Here is a 20,852-nt window from a genome sequence, read left to right as displayed (position 1 = left end):
CATCAAAAGCAGATGGAAGGAGTACTTCCAGCAGATTTTAATTGAAGAAAACCTCACAAAAGCTGTACTGCTCCCAAAACAGCCTACGATGAAAGAAGAGAAGCCCACCATAGAAGAAGTAAAAGCAGGACTAAGGAAAATAAAAGTCAGGGAAAGCAGCAGGCTTAGATAACATCAAAGCTGACATGATCAAAATATTGGTTGAGAGTACTCGCAGCAGTTTGGAGAGAAGGGAATATCCCAGACGACTGGAGAATAAGTACACTAGTGACAGTGTACAAGAACAAAGGGAGCATCCTAAACTGTGAGCAGCATAGAGGTATCCAACTCCTATCACACTGCATAAAAGCTCTGGAGAGGGTGACTGATAAATGAATACACACAGTCGTAGGAAGTAAGATGGGAGATAAATGAATCTGCAGAGTAGCAGAAAGTAACATGGGAGATGAGTAGTTCAGATTCCGATCAGGATGCAGCGTAGCCAACCTGATGGTTGCAGTGAGGCAGATGTTAAAGGAGAAGCTAGAGATGAGGAAAGAGTCCAACTGGGCATTCCTACACTCGGAGAAAGCATATGACAAGGTCCCAAGAAAGCTGACTTGTGCAGCTCTGCAATGGATCAAGGTCCCAGAAACATTTGTAGAATTACTGCAGGCTATGTACTTTGGACCCAGTGATTCAAGTACAAACAGTCTTCAGTCTCACAGAGGGGTTCTCAGTGGGTGTGCACCAGGGTTCAGCTCTGAGCCCACTGCTGTTCATACTGATGATGGACTACAGAAGCAAACAGTTTGGAGGGGATAGAGCAACAAAGTTACTAGAAGTGTAGCTGGCTCAAGCAGTAACCTGTGTCAGTCCCACAAACCAGGTGGTTAGATGTATGACACACCCCTGCCATTCAGGTCCCATTTATGTGCCTTGGCCCCAACTCTCTTTCCTCGCAGCATAGTAAAAAAAATCTTCTTCTATTAATCTGTAGCATGCAGTTGCTACAGTTTATCACCTGCTTGCATGGAGTACTACAGTACTCAGATTTTAGTTATTAAAAAAAAAAAATTGTTTTCCTTTTTAAACTGTAGCAAACTACTCAGGTTTTAACTGAAAACAATTGGTATTTTAAACTGCAGGAAACAAATAAAGGAAACAGTTGCTACAGTTTACAACCTGCCTTCATGGAATGCTACAGAGCTCAGATTTTAATTTAAAAAAATACAATGATTTTCTTTCACTTTTTAACTTTAGCAAACTACTTGCTACAGTGTAGCAAACAGTTGCTACAATTTAGACCACACAGAGTGGTACAGCACTCAGTTTTGACCTCAAATGCAATACCATTTTTTAAAATCCAAAACTGCACTAAAGAGCAATTGGAATGACGGATGGCCCCCAAATTGCACCCCCTAATACTTTGCACCAGAGGCAACTACTCCTCTCACCCACCCTAGCTATGCTACTGAAAGTTACTTTCTTGCAGATAATCTGGCATTACAGGCAGACTCTGAACATTAACTTCAGCAAATGATAGGGGAATGGAATGCAAAACTGAAGGCACGTGGGATGAAACTGAGTACAGATAAGACAGTTGCAATGGCAGCAAATGGGAGAATCAGAAGAAGCTGAGAATTCAGAAAGAAGGGAAACAGTGGAAAAACAGCTTCAAGCATCTTGGACGGGTGGTTCAGGAGAAGGGAAGTTTAAATGAGGAAGTCAAAGCTAGAATTTGAGAGGCTGCAGCTAACTGGCATACAGTGTCAGGGGTAGTGTATGACAGAAGAATGCCAGAGAAGCTAAAATGTAAGGTATATAAAATGGTAGTACAACCAGTAATACTGTAGGGTATAGAAACCTGGGCAGTAAAGGCAGAACAGCTGAGGAAGCTAGAGGTGATGGAGATGTAGTGCCTGAGATGGGTAGGCAATATGCACACTGTGGGACATATGAAGAAATGAACCCATCACACCAAAAGCCAAAGTAGGTCCAATTGCAGAGAAGGTCACAGAGAACAGATTACAGTGGTTTGGGCATATGTGCAGAAAAATCAGAAGACAATCTGGTGAAGAAGATTTGGGACAGACAGGATGATGGCAAAGGGAAACAAGGGTGTGGATTGTGTGAGAGAAGAGCTACAACAGTCAGGCATGACTGTGGAAAAAGGTAATAGAGTGGCACTGAATTGAGAAACATGGCAACAGCTGGCATGACACCCTGACTCCATGTAGAAAATTGGAAAATAAGGGGGGTTTGTTGATGTTTTTTTGGCTCAAGAAAGAATACAGGGAGATGTACAGATTAATTCAAAGTGAGTTCTGAAATCATTTTTGACATAAAAGAAGGATTAATTCTCAGGCTTACAATCTCTGTGAAAGGCAAGAGAAAGGGCTGAGTCACCATACATGCTTGCAACTCCGACACTGTTTTCCATGTTAAAAACTTTAAATAGCCTCATATGCTGGTTCAAAAGAAAAGGGGGTACATTTTTCTAGTACAAGTTTGAGATCTTAAGGAGAAGTCTCCTGTTTTTTAGGTGGACAAATAGATAACAGCCCTTTATCAAAAACTGTTTCACTTGAAGTAAAGAGGAAAGAAGGTATCCGTCGGCAGATAGGGAGAAAATGAACGAAAGATGAATCTTAAACAGAAGAGTAAGAAAGTCCAGAGCTTAATAACTCACACAAATATTGCAGAGCTACTCACACAAATACTGTAGAACCAATGGGGTTTCAGCCTTAAATGGAAAATGGATCTTGGTTCATTCTATGGCACCAACTAGAAAATCTCTCCCACTTAGCCATATATGAATTTCTAATAGCATGTTTCTTAGCCCCCTTTAATACCTGCTGCACATTCACAGAGAAAAAAGATGCCTAAGGTGGGGGTAGATGAAAGAACCCCTTACCCAAGTCCATTGTGTGATGAAGCTTATGTTAACTGTCTTTTTTTTTTTTTTTGAGAGTCCTTTTGAATCATTACAAGACTCTAGTTATCAGTACAAAGGCATTTGTGTCCATGAGAAGGAAAAGGCATCTGTCCTCCAGGCCTTTTTGCAAGGAGTCCCAAAGCAGAACGTCTAACTGCCCTGTTGTGATGATAGGCACACTGGTATACTCAAGAAGTTCCTCAAAGGTGGATAATCTTCTGGAAGACCCCGGGGTGTAATTTCCCTTTTTGCGGGTCTGTCCTGGTCCTGCTCAGCTTGACTGCCACAAAATTTTGCTCTGATGTATTTTAAGTAGTATGTGGGGAAACGTTTAACTGTAGGGCTACTTCCAGGATAATAACTGCTCACTGCAAAGAGGGTAAGAACTGGTTCCATTTGTTTATGTTTCCCATCGCTGTGGTGTTGTCTGTGATAAATAATACAGGTCCTGAAGTTCAAAACGTTCTGAAAGCATTTAATAATGCCATCATTTCTTTGATTTTTATATCCACTTGACAAAACTAGCTGAGTGCTGAACCTGTGAAGATGCAGCAAAAAGCTAATATTGCTGGTAGCTTAAACAGAAAGGAAGTTGTGATTTTTGGTGCCTGTGTCTGCTTTTATACTAGCACATGCTTGTGCTCCAATGGATGTAAGGGCTTGTGGAAGGTGCACTAAAGCTTTGGAAACTGGCTGGTCATGTCATCCATGGCAAGATACATCTATATAGCTTAGGCTACTGCAAGAGTGATCTAATGACGACGATGTGCTGCCTATGACTGTCCTTGCCATACAAAACGTTTGTCAGTCCTTATCCTCTTATACATACTGTTTTATACATGTAATTCAAGTGTTTATACAGTTCACTTATTCACTTCTGTTTGTTATATGATCACAAATACAGTAGAAAATGTGTTTACCATATCAGCCGATAGCCACTGCTCAATGTCATCCATAAGGCAGGCATGAGTGACAGGAATCTAGAAAGCAAAGGCAAGAGAAGAAATGCAGGAGAAACATTACTTTGCATGTTACTACATTTTTCAAAAAGCAACATTACTACATGCTAAGGTTTTACCAACTAGTTCCCATAAACAGATAAAAGAAAACTGCCAACAGTGCTCACTCTTTTCTGTCTCCTCTGCTTACATAAGGGAATAGTGGATAATGAAGGTAGATGGCTACATGGTAGCATTGCTAGAAACACTAAGAAAGCAAAGGGGTCAAATAAGGGAGCACTGTATACATATTACAAAATACTCTGCATACAGGAACCTTGAAACTGCGGTGACTGGACTGCTCCTTATTAGGTAAAACTTAAAACACTTCTGAATATTCTTCTAAAATGACAAGTTTCACAGTGAAACTTTTACTGGATGAAATTATCTGTATTTGAGCCAACAATATTGAACAATACCTTCCTGTAATAATTAAGCGTCCACTACCACATGATTTCTATGCTGTGAAGTCACTAAAATGCTAAATTCTTCTGTTCATTAAAGTCATAATACCCTGCCAAATAATGAGTCTTAAATGGTAGTTTTTGAAAATACACTGTAGCTGCTGGCGACTGTGGTGCAATAAATGTACTAAGTGCAAGACAAGCAAATACTGCAAAAGCAGTGACCATCTAATGGCTGCAGACATTACATGGGGCAGGTCTGGGGTACTCATGCAGTATGATGCTCAACCTGGTGTTGCATTTTATGGTGGTGCTTGAGGCATACAGGAAACCAACAAATCCCCTACCAATCTCTCATTCCAGAAAAGAGGAAAAAATGGGCAGTACATGTGCAACAGTTGTGGTTATGAACGATATAGTAGTGGTTACTGTAGGTTGGTAAGGACAAAAAAATGTATGTAGTGATCACAATACCTATAAAGGCTGGATACGCACACACAGTTTGGAATTGTGTAATGTAAATGTAATGACAGCAGCAGCATTTAATAACACAGCACAGTCTTTGTTACCATGACTACTGACACGTCAGGTAGCACTGTGTATAAAAAGCAATTTGACTTTACTCTTTTTTTTTCCCCATCACCTGCTGCAAATTCACAATCTGTTACTCTTTTGATCACGTGTGCTGCTTGTGCAGAAAGGATGAAACACTGAAAAAGAAGCTTAGAGTAACCAAACTCCTGACCTTGTAACTAAATGTGTAATAAAATCTAATAAACTTATCAAACTCACTAAACTGATTCTCAAAAAGAGAACACTGGGAGATTTCTCTTTAAGCTGACAGAGAATTTGTCATGAGAAACTTTCACTTTAAAATTGATGGTTCATACTGGTTAAGATTGTTCTACACATGACATGAGCTTTGAATACAGTTCAAGTTCCCTTAAACTACAATCTGGGGCTATTTAATATATGTCATATAATTAACAGGGATGTTTCAAGGTCCTTACAGATAAAACAGAGTACAGCAAAGCAAGTCCTTAAAAACATTCTAATAGCGAAAATAGGTACAACCAAAACTAAACAAGAAACTAGTTCCATAATGCAAGTCCATAAGAAAGCTCTTATTTTTTTTTTGGTCTTTGGCATGTATTTATCAACAGCAACAATACTGATAAAATTACAAGAAAGAAGTCTGATGACTATGAAATTGTAAAAGGTATGCTGCAGTTACTTAAATATTTTGAATTTTGCAGGAAGCAGCACATGAACTTACTACCGCAGACGGGTTTAGAATTATTTTACATCATGCCAAAGATTTCAGAATTGTTTTAAGAGCCTTCCAATGCCCCTTGCTTTTCACCATGTTGCTATAACAACATCAGTTTATGGTAAGTATACCAACCAAGTCCCATTCAGAAGCACCAAATCCCTTTTGCATTACTTACCATCCACTCATTGTGTAAAACTGCAACTCCCTGATACATGGAAATAGTGAAAGAATGTAGTAAATGTTTTGCCTAAAAATTGACTTGCTACACAAGAATCAGTCTCTAAACTTGGGGTTCTAAACTCCACCTTCTAATGTCTGCTGCTCAATAGTATCTGAATTAATTTTTCTCTCAAGAAGCTCTACTACATAGTTTTTTAAAGTTGGGCTACATGTCAGGGACATGTCTGAAACGCCAACTTGTCTGCAAATTTCATTACTTACTGGCAGCTCTTTGGATTATGCATAAAAACATATGGTATTCTACATTCTAAAACACCATTTTTCTTTTTACCTTAAACATTGTACAGGCTGGTAATTGTTTGACATGAAAAACAGAACTGACATTAAGCTCTAAGTATGCATACTTTTTATGTAAAACTGCTACAGTTTAAATATATTTGTTAACTCCTTACAACTGCAAAGATGAAATAAAAAAATAAAATTAAACATTACCAGTATGTTTTGCCTTCCCCTCCCCAGGGTAGGAATGAAGTGAAAAGCAAGAGGAAAGTGTCATTTAATGGAGTGAATCTGTAGTATCATGACAAATGTGTTTTATGAAAGTTAAACTTATACACCTGGAAGAGATTACAGCAGGTTTTCTCTCTGTGACAACTGTGAAGCAATTTACAAAAATAATTTTAAAAAATTCATGAAATAAGCATGACGTAGGCTTTCCATCAGAATGTTTTTCCCTTCCCACTGTAGCTGTACATAGTACAATTTAATTGACAACATGTTACTGAAATGAGGAACTTATGTAAATGTTTTCTGCAATAGGACCTCAATCCACCACTACATTTTCTCGCTAGGTCTTCTCAAAGGCATAAATATGGCAGGGATATCAGAAAGTGTCTGTTCCTGGTTCGAGCTGATAAGGGGACAATTGAGAGATACCAACTGCAGGAATGCAGTACTAGAATTACTTTATGGCAAACACCTTGAAGATATTGAGACTTCAGAAATGAATCCAACACTGCATTTGTGGTCACAGTTGGCGCTCTCCATGTGTTGTGATTTAACTATACCACCAGCTTGCTACAGTGCAAGAGAGGGTTTTGTCCCACAAGTTTGAGTTGAGGGGGATGCCAGTACAGGATTCATAATAAAAGAACATCTTGACTTTATAATTTTCTTAAACCTTGTAGAGTGTGTTGTTTTACTTTTTACCTGTGATACAATCAGGTAATCCAGACAAATGTTGCTGAATAATTACAAATAAAAACAGTTAACTAAAAATAATTACAAAATGTAATTTGTGCTACATATAAACACATTTATTGCAAACAAAATGTCATTAAGCTATATATATAAGCACACTTATGCAATTTAGTTTATTTTGATTTGTTATCTTTGACATTTTAAATTGCACTGAACATTATAATCAGCTGATATGCTGTTTGTTCCATGACTGTGTCTAGCTTGTACACAGAATTGTTAGCTGCATGATTCAGATTCTGATGAAGTCCTTTATGTGTTCTGGATGAAAGCACTTAATGTAATAAATTCACTCTCTGGTTGGACTCATGATTGGATTTCTGTTTTATAAGTTTTGCTTTCATCCAGACAAGAGAGCCTGCTTGTTTTGTTATTGGACCAGTCCTAGTATCTAAGGAGAAATGGATAAAGGTAGATGAACCACTGGGTCAGTCAAGTGGGCAGTAAAGAAAAAAAAATGCACTCTTTAAAAGAAGTCCAAGACTAGAAGACTAAACTAAAGCACACATTGCGAATGACCTTACGAGATGAATATAGTTTCAAATGTGCCCGCATAAAGTCAAACAGTCAATATACAATGCTTCAGAAATATGTCTTTGCAAAGGAGTCTCCAAAAACATAAAGCTAAACATTTGGTGCTTTGTAGAGACACTCACAGAAAGGGCTGTAATTGATGGCCATGCGTGTGTATATATGGGTCTGCGTATGTATACTTGGTGCCTCCACCCAAGAGTAGTTATGGTGTAAAACAAGGAAAAGATTGTAGTAAACAGGAGCAGCATCATTTGAACCATGTTTTTTGGATATCATCCTCTGTTTCTTGTTTTGTTGACCACTGAGTGTGTTTACTATATGGTTGTTAATAAACTGGACAACATGAAGTTTAAATGTTTAATGTTAATATTTTACCTCTGGTTATTATTTTTTTTTAATTTAAATTGCTTTTTTGCAGGAAGGATGGTCTGAAATGTACTGTGTTAGGCTACAATAATGTTTGTCTGGCACTTGGTACAGATCAGCAAGGTAACTGGCTACTTCCTGTAGTGCAGGGTTTGATCCCCTCAGCCTTTGTTTGTCTGCTGTGCAACTTTGACCAAGTCACTTTACCAGATAACGCTCCTGGGCTACAACTGAAAAAGGACACTTGCATCGAGTAGGCTGCCCCAGTTGTTAGCAAATGTGTTACACATTATATTTAAATCCCTGCACTCTTCACACAACCACTAATTAGTGCCTCTCTGTATGCTATTTGACTATTAATCCCACCATGTCTCTTGTAGTATAATGGCAGGAAAGAGGCACCTTCAGAAAATATGAGTTTCAAGGGAAGAAGCATTTACTATTGTTCATGCTAAGTCTGTTTTCACTGTGACAGATTTCTGTTTTGTTTAGAAAATGGCTGTTAATGTCTTTGTTGTCAAATATGAAATAAAAGTTTTACATTAAATCCAGATCTCTCTGATCACAGTAAAAGTAAAGAGGAAAATAATATGCAAACTTATAGGTTTGAACAATGTTTTATGGTAACTGAAGAGAGGAAGTCAGGTAATAGGAGATTAGTATAGCTGGGTTGGTCCCAGTTTAATGCCCTGCCTAAGGCCACATTTGACCAAGATCTGGATCTGACCTACTCGGTACTATAAGCAGCATGTTAAATAAGGTCAGCTTCCACCACTCCCCCTAGCTAAAACTAACAAACTGAAAAGCTGCTACTTCTCAGAAGAAAAACAGTATACTGTTGTGGTGCAACATCACGTCAGTATCACTGATTTCTAAATACATTTCAAGTTTTTTGGAGTGCTCCTTCACTTAAGACAGTGTCACAGCTACCATCTTTAAGTAATTATCAGACTATCACACCATTAGTGAAAACTTACATAAGTGGTTAACTTTTAGTTATGTACTTACCATAACTTCGGATGTATGGGATCCATCTCGCCTACATTCATAACTGATGGGTTCGGAGCCGATCCATCGGCTCCGACTCGGCCACTATATACTAGAATGAAGTCTCTAATTGGCTGGGCTACCCCTTATCCCAGAATGCACCACGCCTGCTTCCCCAGATCTTGTTTGTACGCTTTCATACCTACATCCAGACACAGAGACATACCAGCAACTGTAACAAACTAAAGTCCTTCAAGAGAAAAACTCAGTAAGTAGCAACATTCCCTCTAAATCCAATGGGAAGGGGAAGGAGGGAGTGCGTATGAATGTAGGCGAGATGGATCCCATACATCCGAAGTTATGGTAAGTACATAACTAAAAGATGTAATGGGATCCTATCTCGCCTACATTCATAACTGATGGGATAGCGTCCCTAGCACCTAAATCCCGGGTGGCTCATTGGAAAACACTCCTGAGAACTGTGGAACCAAAGGAAGCTCTACCTCGAGAAGCCACATCTATCTTGTAATGAGAAATGAAGGTGTGCGGAGAAGTCCAGGTAGCGGCCGCACAGATATCATCTATCGATAATTTGGAGTGGAATGCTACAGAAGTAGCCATTGCCCTGGTAGAATGAGCCCTGACTGGGAAGGGTAGCTCTTTGCCGGACCGTGAATAAATGAAGGAGATGCAATCTTTAATCCATTTGGCTATGGTGGTTTTAGCCACCGGTTGACCCAACCTATTTTCCGCAAAGGACACAAACAGCTGATCTGACTTTCGTGTCTGATTGGTCCTACTTAAATAAAAACGCAGTTGTCTGTGAACATCCAACTGATGGAAAATATATTCTGCGCTATTGGAGAATTTGGGAAAAAACACAGGGAGCTCCAAGGATTGCTGAATGCATAAGGGGGATGCTACCTTGGGCAAGAAAGAGGGATTAACTTGAGGGACACTCTGTCTTTGTGAAAGGTCAAATAAGGAGGATTAGAACAGAGAGCCTGAAGCTCAGAGACCCGCTTGGCAAAGGTTATTACCACCAAAAAGGCGGTTTTCCAAGATAGAAATTTTATATCACAAGTAGCTGCTGGTTCAAAGGGTTGGGCAGTTAAAGAAGCTAGAAACATATTCAGGTCCCAAGGGGGCACAGGATGGGCTACTGGGGGCCGAAGGAGCCGCGCTCCTTTAAGGAAAGATTTGCAAAGCCTGTTTGCCATTAAGGAAGGCTCAAAGGAGACATGAAAATTAGAGATAGCCGCCAGATGGACTTTAATTGTGGAAACTGAAGAGCCCAAATAAAACAAAGAAGCCAGGAATTCTAAAACCTGAGGTACTGGGGCGGTAAGGGGATCTATACCTTGTTGTTGGGCCCAAAGAGCAAACCTCTTCAATTTGCTGGAATACAGTTTAATAGTGGAAGGTTTGTGAGAAGAGGACAAAATGTGGATGACGTCTGGAGAAAGAGAGTTATCTCTGACTAAGGTTGGAAGTGGAGTAACCAAGCGGCCAACCTCAAGGACCTGAGGGATGGGTGAGACTGTCCCAACTGATGAGTTAACAGGTCGGGCACCAGGTCCAGAAACCATGGGCCTTCCACCGCATACCTCAGAAGGAAGGGGAACCAAACCTGACGAGGCCAGTGTGGAGCAATCAAAATCATGTCGCTTCCTAGATAAATTGCCTTCTGTATCACCTTCGGGAGAAGGGGAACCGGAGGGAAGGCGTAAAGTAGACCGGTGGGCCAACTGTGAGCTAGGGCGTCCCTGGGAATCTGCCCCTGAGAGGGAGTCAGAGTGAAGAACTCCCTGCATTTCGCATTGTGAGGGCTGGCGAACAAGTCACAACAAGGGAGGCCCCACTTGGCGAAGATGTTTGCAGCCACTCTGTCGTTGAGGGACCACTTGTGGGGCAACAGGAAAGTCCTGCTCAGCCTGTCTGCAATCACATTGGATTTCCCCGGAATGTGCGTTGCCACTAGGAAACGCTGGGTAGCAATCGCCCAATGCCACACTCTCATGGCCTCTCGGCAAAGAGGGTAGGACCTGGTTCTGCCTTGCTTGTTTATGTACCAGACTACCGACATGTTGTCGGATAGAATCGCAATAGTACCCCGGGGAAGAGCATGATGAAGTGCTTGCAACGCCAGTAGCACCACTCTCATTTCCAGGACATTGATATGTAAGTGCGTTTCGTGAACCTGCCACGTGCCTTGGACAGACCTGTCCAGATAATGACCCCACCCACCCTATCTGGGAGGTGTCCGTGGTCCGTTGGAGGCTGAAGAACAAAGGGTCGCCCCTGGTCCAGGTTGGACCAAAGCAGCCACCAACATAGGTCCCGACAGCAAAATTCTGTAATCTGGACCAAATGGTTCAAGGGGAGTTCCTGAAAGGACCACTGAACAGACAGTAGCCATTGCAGCACCCGCATGTGCAGCCTGGCTAAGGGGACTAGAAGAATAGTCGAGGCCATCGTGCCCAATAACTGCAGAATCAGTCTGGCCTGAACTCGTGATCTGGGTAACAAGGTTTGGACCTGAGACTGCAGGACCTGAATCCTTTCTACCGGCAAGAATGCCCGCATTCTTCTTGTGTCTAACTCTGCGCCTATAAAGGTAATACGCTGAGACGGCTGCAGCACAGATTTTCCCCAACTGAACGTGATTCTTAGTGAATGACCCAAACTGACTGTGGTCATAAGCGCCCGAACTAATAGATGCTTGGAGGTGGCAGTAAGGAGCCAGTCGTCTAGATAGGGAAACACTTGGAATCCTACACTTCTCAAGTGAGCTGTCACTACTGCCAGACACTTGGTGAACACCCTGGGGGCTGTGGTGAGACCAAAGGGCAGTGGTCGGAACTGGAAATGACTGGCTCCCAGGTGGAAGCGTAAATGACTCTTGACTTATCAGAATGTGATAGTAAGCGTCCTTGAGATCTAAGGAGCACATCCAGGCATCCTTCTCCAATAACGGGAGAATGGACTGAAGGGTGACCATTCGGAATTTGGATTTTTTTACAAAGCGATTCAATGATCTGAGGTCCAAAATGGGCCTTAAGTCCCCTGTCTTTTTTGGCACCAAAAATAGTCTTGAGTAAGTTCCTGATCAGATCTGGTCGGCGGGGACAGGCTGGATGACTCCTTTTCTTAGCAGCTTTAAAACCTCGATCGCTGCTTGATCCCGCTGACTGGGTGGCACATCTGGGATTTTCCTGATAGGAAGAGGGGGGTTCTTGATGAAAGGGATGAGATAGCCTCCGGTTATGGTCCGGAGCACCCACTGATCCTTGGTGACAGATTCCCAAGCCTGTGGGTGTTCCGCAAATCGACCCCCGACTGGCTCCGGAGATGCACAGCCGGGCCACGTCTCAGGGACGGTGAGCGTAGGATGGACCACGAAAGGAATCGCGGTCTCCAGAGTTACGGGGGCCTCTGCCTCCTCTGGGGCGGCGTCTTCCTGAATCCCCCCCCCCTGCCTCTAGAGGCGGGATCGCTCTGTGGAGTAGGGAAAGACCTTTGAGATTTCCTGAACCACATTTTCCCTCCTCTCTGGGCCTTGGGGTAAGGTCTAGAGGGAGCAGAAAAACGGGCCCCCACGGCAGTCAAGGTCTTGCCCTCCTGCTCGCACCGAGTCAGTGTGTCCTTCACCTTGGGTCCAAACAGGGAGGACCCATCAAAGGGGGCGTCGGCGAAGGAAGACTTAAAGGCCTCCGCAAAGGGACACAAGCGTAACCAGGCGTGTCTTCTAAGAGCCACGCCTGTTCCCGCTGCTCTACTCGCCCCTTCGGCCGCATATGATATGAGCCTCATGGACGAGTTGACTATCGAAGATAGGGTAGTCATCTGGGCTTCAACAGTTTGGGCTAATGCCTCAGGAAGATTACCCGTAAGAGACTCACCTAACTCTTTGAGGAGGTCCCTTTGGAGCTGGGTAAAATGACAAAGATAATTCAGCGACCGCAGGGTAAAGGCTGCTGAAGAAAGGGTACGCTTCCCGTACCTATCCATGCTCCTGGAATCCTTATTAGGAGGGTGAATAGACGTTGAAGCCTCTGCCACGTCCTGCCGAGTGGCAGATGCCACCACCATCGCATCTACTGCAACTCCTTTAGTCAAAAATTCCTTTAGAGGAGGGGCTGAGAGGAACTTGTTAGGTCTGGCAGGCACCGGTTCCACAGTGTCAGGGTGTTCCCACACCCTTCAAGAAACTAAATCTAGTAATTCATCGAAGGGTGGAAACACCCAGGAGGCGGAGGGCTGGGCCCCAAAGGCCTTGAGGAAGACTGACTCCTCTGCGGAAGGGGTTTTGGACTGCCAATCGCCTCTCTGTCTCAGGATCTCAAGGATATCTGAGAATGAGACGTCATCCGAGGATGACTTTGGGGACCCCTCCGCATCATCGAGGTCAGTATCTGATGTGATAGACTCATCCTGGGAGTCAATGTGCTTCCTCTTGCACAATTTTTTTCTTGGAGGTTCATCTGAAGCGGATTCAGAAGGACCTCCCGGGAGAAGGGAACCCCCCAAGGGGGTATCCTCAGGCCCTGGGGCCCCACTGTCGTGGGAATGAAGCACACCAGAAGCACCAGTTCCCAAGTCTAGGGACGGTGAGGTAGAGACTTGCTGAGCTGGCAAGGACATGGCCAGCGCACTCCTCATGGCCTCAAAAGCAGGACCTCCAGACTCTACGGAGGACACAGGCTGAGAGACCACGACGGTACCGAGAATCCCTGCGGCCGATGCTCCGAGGGGAAGACTAGGGACAGAAGCTACCAGTTCCAAAGTGTTCCCCTCGGCCCCGACCGAGGAAGTCCCGGTACCGAACCCTGACGCCGAGGACAGGGTAGGAATGATGGTCGGAACAGAGAAGCTCCGAGGGAGTCTCGGTTCCGAACGGACAACTCTGCTCCGCTCTACCATCACCAACTCCAACGGCTCCGAGGAGGTTGGAGGAGGAATCGGATGTGTTGAAGTGGGGACCGGCTCCGGAGCCGAGTGGGCTGGAGCCGAGACCATTTTTGCAAAAACCGGGGACTGGAAAAGCCTCTGGATAACTCTGTCCAAATCTGAGTCTGACAACCTGGAGGATTTAGAGGAAATAGATGGGGGCCGAGACGACTTCTCTCTCGGCTCCGATAGACCAGGGGACCAGCTCCAAAATGGCTCCAACACCATCGGCACCGGATCCGGAACCGTATGAATAAGCATCGGCGCTGAAGGGGACTTCGGGGCCGGGGGGGAGAGTCTGAGCTGCACACCTCCAACGGCTCCGAGACCAAAGGAGCCGAAGCAGATGATTCGCCTCTCGATCCCCCAACCTGCGGCTCCGACACCAATGGAGCCGAGGAAAGAGGTATCGAGGCAGACCCTTCCACCCGAGGCTCCGAAGCCATTGGAGCCGAGGAAGAAGAGGTCGACCTATGCTTCTTGGAAGTCGGTTCCGACGGACTGGTCGGAGCCGACGACCTTTTATTTTTAGAAGCTGGAGAGGAAGGAGAAGCCAAAGCTTCCTCAAAGGAGGGCTTAATAAGGCCCTTAAGGATCAATTTATTTTTTCGTTCTTGAAGGACACTAGAGGAAAAAGCATGACAAACACTACATGTTTCCTGCAAATGTTTCGGTCCTAAACAATATACGCAAACAGCATGGCTATCAGTAAGATACATTTTGTAGTTGCACTTGGTGCACTTTTTAAAACCAGACTTCTGCTCTTTCGACATCCTATCACACAACTATTTCCCACAACGAAAAGCAAACCTTAAAGTAGGGCACGAGCCCTTTGACTCAAAAAATACAGTTTTGTACCTACCATAAATGTAGATGTCCGATAGGCATGCATCTGCAGTCCTTACAAATGGGTTGTCCTGTCGTCAGGCAGCCCTTCGGTCGGCCGGATTCCAAAGTCTGGGTCTGGCCTCGGCTGATGTCGCACTTCACCCGACGTCATAGCTGCAGTTCTTCGGGTATAAAGGTATCAGCCGACGCCATTTTCCTCAGTGTTTCTTGCCCCAAATGCCAGGTGCCCTCTAGGAAGGCTAAATTTGGATAAATGCAAATGGTTCCAAACAGTAGAGAGCAAACAAAAAATAAGCATGTATGTACATATATACAAACAAATACACCACAATAGATTCCCCCAGCTAGCTACAAGATGGGCAAATACCCTAGGAGTACCACAGAGGGGAAGGAGGGTGGGTAATCCTGACTGCAGATGCATGCCTATCGGACATCTACATTTATGGTAGGTACAAAACTGTACTATGTCCTTCAAGGATGCATCTGCAGTCCTTACAAATGGGTAGAATACCATAGCCAAACTGGGGGAGGAGGAGTAATAAGATTATGGTGTAGTTAAGATCCCTTGCAAAACAGCAGTGGCAAAACCTGCTCGGGATCTGGAGTATAAGGGTAAATTATAATGCTTGGCAAATGTATGCACGGAGCTCCAAGTAGCAGCCTCTAAAATGTCTTTGGTAGCCACTCCTCATAGAAAAGCTGTGGTAGTGGCTGTAGCCCTTGTAGAGTGAGGCCTGATGTTTTCTGGAGTTTTCTTCCCATGGTAGGAGTAACAAAATCTAATGCAATTTCCTAACCACTTAGAGATTGTCTGTTTTGAAATTGCTTTTCCTTCCATTCCTGTTGCATATGCTACCAGTATCTGGTCAGTTTTTCTATTGCTCTTGGTCCTGTCCAGGTAGTAACGTAATTGTCTATGTACATCCAAGGTATGCAACAGTCTTTCTCCCCTGTTCTGTGGGTTGGGGAAGAATGTAGGCAGGTGGATAGCTTGATTTAAAGATACCCTGGAGACCACCTTTGGCATAAAAGTAGGATTAGTTCTCATGGACACTCTGTCTTGATGGAAGATCAGGAAGGGCTGTACTGCCATTAATGCCTGTAGTTCAGAAACCCTTCTTGCTGAAGTGATTGCAAGCAGGAAAGCAGTTTTCCATGATAAGTACTGTAATTCTGCTGTTGCTGCTGGCTCGAAAGGAGGGAGTGTCAACTTTTCTAGCACAAAGTTCAAGTCCCATGCTGGCAATGGTGGCTTCCTAGGTGGTTTTACATTTTTAATTCCTCTCTGAAACTGCCTGAGCAGAGGATGTGAGAAGACTGGAGGATCCAAGTTGTATTCTGCTGAAATAGCTGATGCATGAATCTTAATGGAAGAATAGGACAGGCCATTGTGGAAGAGCTCTGCCAAGTATTCCAGGATGTTAGCTATGTTTACAAGTGACACATTTTCTCCTTTTGCAGTACTCCAAATGAGATATATTTTCCATTTTGCTGAATAACTCCTTTTGCAGTACTCCAAATGAGATATCTTTTCCATTTTGCTGAATAATTTTTTTCTTGTTGAGGGTCTGCGAGCCTCCAAGATAATGTCTTTAACCCTTTGAGATAAATCTGGGTTATTTGGTCTTATGCAATGTTCCAGGCAGCCAGCTGCAGTGTTTTCAGGTTTGGATGCAGGGTTTTAAGTTGTTCTGTGTTAACAGTAAGGGAACTAGGGGCAGAGGCCATATTTGTTCCCGAGACATACTCCTCAGTAATGGGTACCAATGTTGCCTTGGCCAGTCTGGAGCTATCAGGATGATCCTTGGACGGTCTTCTTTGATCTTCAATAGCACCTTGTGCATCAAAGGAAGAGGTGGGAATGCATATGCTGTCAGGTTTTTCCAACTGAAAGATAGGGAGTCCACTTTCCAAGCAAGTGGGTGGTATGTCCTTGTGCAGAATTTTTTCAGTTGGTGATTGTGTGGGGATGCAAATAAGTCTATTTCTGGTAGTCCCCATTTCCCTGTAATGGTTTTGAAGATGTCCGGATGCAGCATCCATTCGTGGGCATCCGTGGTAGTTCTGCTTAGGATGTCTGCTAGTATATTTTCTTTTCCTGGCACAAAAATTGCTTGTAACTGAATGTTGAAGCTCAGGGTCACATTCCAGAGGTCCACTGCCATCCGGCATAGAGGGTATGAATGTGTGCCTCCCTGTTTGCTGATGTACCACATAACTGTGGTGTTGTCTGTCCTTATCAACAGTTGACCCTGTCGAAGAAATGGTCTGAATGTCTGAATTGCCAGTTTTACTGCCAGCATTTCCTTTTGATTTATGTGTAGGTGCAGCTGGTCTTGAGTCCATAAGCCTTGTATGCACTTGTCCAGCATGTGTGCCCCCCAACCGAGGTCTGAGGCGTCCGTTGTGATGGTCTGGCTTGGTTGAGTGCTGTGGAAGGGCAGTCCTTTGTTTGATTGACAGGCCTGAGCCCACCATTGGAATTCTTGCTTCAGGCATGGAATTATTGGAATTTGGGTTTCTAGGCTGTGTTTGTGCTGAGACCATAAATTCCTTAGGTACCACTGTAACTTTCGCATATGTAGTCTGGTATGTGGAATCAATATTATGCAGGATGCCATGTAACCCAGGGCTTGCAGGACTTTTCTTGCTGTTAGCTGGTTCTGCTTTGTTAATGCCATGAAGTAGAGAGGGAGTTGCTCCTGTTTTTCTACTGTCAGGAATGCCATTTGTTTTGATGTGTCCAGATCTGCACCCAAGAAGGTTATCCTTTGGAATGGTATCAGCCTTGACTTTTTTATATTGACTGTGTATCCCAGGGCTTGTAGTAGATGAATGACCCTTTTCAAGTCTTTTGTTAATTTGTTTTTGTTGTCCGCTTGTAACAGGCAGTCGTCCAGGTAAGGGTAAATTTGAATTCCCTGAAGCCTGCAATGAGCAATTACTGATGCCAGGCATTTTGTGAATACTCTGGGCGCAGTAGATAAGCCAAAGGGCAATGCTGAGAATTGATAATGCTCTGATCCTGCAAGAAATCTGAGGTATCTTCTGCAATTTTGTCGTATGGGGACGTGCAGGTATGCCTCCTTGAGATCTAGAGTCACCAGCCAAGACTCCTTGCCCAGCATGGGAAGAAGTTGCTGTAGGGTCAGCATTTTGAATTTTGGAACAATGAGGTATGTGTTTAAAGCGGACAGGTCGAGAATAGGTCTCCATTGGTTTTCTTTTCTTGGTACCAGGAAGAGTCTGGAGTAAAATCCTTGCCCTTGTTCCATAGATGGTACCCTTTCTACAGCTCTCATCCTTAGTGAGTGAGTTATTTTCTGTAAAATCCATTTGTCTCCTGTGATGTAATGCCAGTTTACTGAAAATAAGGCTAGCTTCCCGCCTAAGGGTGCTTCTAGTTGTTCCCTGGTAGGCGGTGCCAGAGCCAAGTCACTGTGATTGTCCTGTGGAAGTGGTGGTGGCTGGATCTGTGGCTGTACCTCGCTGGTTGTTAGCCTGCCACTGACATCCCCTGTAGGCACCTCTGGATTGACCCCTGCCTCTTGAGTGCCTATTCCTGCCTCTCGGAGCTCTGGAGGTGTCTGGAAAGGACCAATTCTTGGAAGGCCAGTTCCTGCTAAACCTTGGAGGCTGGACCTGCAAGAAATCCTTGACTGTCTGGACAGATTTTGCTTTCTCTTCCACCTTCTTCAGCACCTGCTGTGCAGGGGAGCCAAACAAATTGAGCTTATCCATGGGAGCATCTAGGAGCTTTGATTTAACATGGTCTGGTAAGGACTGCTCTTTTAACCATGCATGTCTTCTGATCACTGTACCAGTCATGGCTGATCTAAAGGAAGCCTCCAGTGCATCATAGCCGCATTTTAAGGAATGATTACTGACCTGCTGAATGTTATGTACATTTCCTGTACAGATTTTTTGTCTAATGGTTCATCCGAGGACAGTTTTTTAGTTAACTGGTCTAACATAAATTCCTGATACTGAATCATGTGGAATTGACAGTTCAAGGCCCTAGCTGAAAGAGTAGCAGAAGTGTAAACTTTTTACCCCATCTCTCTAAGGCCCTAGATTCCCTTTCAGAGGGGGGGGTTTTGACAGAGGTAGCTGCTACAGCCTTGGGTCCCTGGGAGATAGTTTCGGGATCTGCAAATGGGCCTTATACAAATGATAATGTGTGTCCGGAACCCTGTAGTACCTATCGGGCTTAGCAGGGGCCGGAGGAAGAGAATCAGGAGCAGTACAAGCATCATTAAATGCATCATCCACAACAGTAAGTACTGGAGGAATGGCTAAAGGCCTATGCTGTGGCAAATGCAAAAAGGTTCTAAGCCTTTTCCTAGAGTCTGAAAAATCCTGGCCCTGCCATTGAAATTGTTCCCTCATAGCATGCAAGGTTTCCCCAAAAGAAAATTCCTCAGGCGGAGAGGCAGAAGGAATGGACTCTTCTGCATCAGAGTCCTCATAAGGAGAAAAAGGGCCCTCTGGGTGGTTTGAATTATCTGATTCACCAGAGGAGTCATCTGAAGAAACTGGCTCAGGGGGCTCTACTCTAGGCCTCTTCTCTGGAGGTGGGTGAGAGGCCCTGTCTGGATGTGGTTGGGATCCCCGGATCAAAGAAATGAGATCCTCTGCTAGACTAAGCATTTGTGAACTAGAGCTAGGCCTGTGAGAGGGGGTCTTAGCAGGCACAGTTTTGGTAGATATTGCTGCTTTAGCCCTGGCAAAGGCCTTAATCGACATGGATGCAGGTGGCCTAGCAGCTTCACATGCAGGCGTAGAAATATCCAAAGGGATAGTATCAGATAAATCCTGTGAACCTGCAAGAGCGGGAGGGATTTCAGTAGCAGATTCAGCCAAGCTGGATGAGGCCTCGGTAGGAGGTAAGCTTTCGGCCGAAGGAAGAACCGTGGACTCGGTTTCAGCCGAAACCGAGACACTCGCGGTTGGATTAACCGCGGTTTCGGCCGAAACCGCGGACCGCGAGTGTCGGTCCTTTTCCTTGCGCTTTTTAGATATTTGCGTAGTCGGAGTATCCGATGGCATAATGTAAGCAAAAGCGGAGCCGAAAAACTCCTCAGCAAATTCCGACCGACATCTAAGCGTCCGTCGGTTGAAAGAAGCACAGGCTAGACAAGCTGCTACGTCGTGGTCTGGGCCTAAGCAAGGTAAGCAGTAAGAGTGGAAATCTTTATGAGGTATTTGTTTCCCACAAGTTAAACAGTTATTCACTTTTTCTGACATCGGCTGAGGCAAGAAAGAGTCCCCAACGGGGTACTTAGCTTTTTAGAAGTCTTCGGTAGTAGTAATCTCTGGTTCTGACCGACCGGCACTTGTGAACAGCTTCTGCTTCGGGCGCCACGCGGCAAGAAAGACTGGGGAAAATGGCGTCGGCTGATACCTTTATACCCGAAGAACTGCAGCTATGACGTCGGGTGAAGTGCGACATCAGCCGAGGCCAGACCCAGACTTTGGAATCCGGCCGACCGAAGGGCTGCCTGATGACAGGACAACCCATTTGTAAGGACTGCAGATGCATCCTTGAAGGACATCGGGACTGGCCCGAGATACAGAACACAAAACGGGCAGAAGCCCTCTAACTTAAACGGGCTTAGCCCGATAAATCAGGACGTACAGTAGAGTCAAAATCAACACACTCACACACAAATAAGGGCAAGGGCCCTCTAACTTAAATGGGCCTTGCTCGGTAAGTAGAAAAAATAGCAACAACCAAAAACAGGTTCACACACACACGTAAAGCTGTTAAATTTATGAAGAAAACCCTACGTCAAAAGACCAAAAAGTAATGAAAAAACCACTTAGCTCCAGCCAAGTCGAGACCACGTCCAGCTTGAAAAGCGGCAAACGAGATCTGGGGAAGCAGGCGTGGTGCATTCTGGGATAAGGGGTAGCCCAGCCAATTAGAGACTTCGTTCTAGTATATAGTGGCCGAGTCGGAGCCGATGGATCGGCTCCGAACCCATCAGTTATGAATGTAGGCGAGATAGGATCCCATTACATTCAATGTTATAAACAGTTTTAGTTACCACTCATCCCAGAAACAAAAATATATGCACAGCATCATAGCACTAAAATTTAACAAAATGATAAAAAAGTAAAACCTGACAAGCAAT

The 20,852-nt window shown here is 44.2% G+C and overlaps 1 protein-coding gene across 4 annotated transcripts in view; it reads right to left on the bottom strand.

Annotated features, from left to right (window-relative positions):
- TOM1 (target of myb1 membrane trafficking protein) overlaps positions 1–20,852 on the bottom strand; it is a 1,917,838-nt gene that overhangs the window by 141,799 nt on the left and 1,755,187 nt on the right. For 2 of the 4 annotated variants that reach the window (XM_044068060.1, XM_044068077.1), the window contains 2 exons: positions 5,768–5,797; positions 3,838–3,897 (listed from right to left, as the gene is read on the bottom strand). In XM_044068060.1, coding sequence (XP_043923995.1) covers positions 3,838–3,897; positions 5,768–5,797 — 90 coding nt within the window. The remainder of the gene's footprint in view (positions 1–3,837; positions 3,898–5,767; positions 5,798–20,852) is intronic. The other 2 variants (XM_044068069.1, XM_044068086.1) reach the window with 1 other exon arrangement.

The sequence above is a fragment of the Protopterus annectens genome, chromosome 1.part0 (genome assembly GCF_019279795.1).
Source record: "Protopterus annectens isolate FY-2018-M chromosome 1.part0, PAN1.0, whole genome shotgun sequence".
Lineage (NCBI taxonomy): Eukaryota > Metazoa > Chordata > Ceratodontiformes > Protopteridae > Protopterus > Protopterus annectens.
Note: the sequence above shows the minus strand (reverse complement) of the source record. Positions and strands in the feature narration are given on the sequence as shown.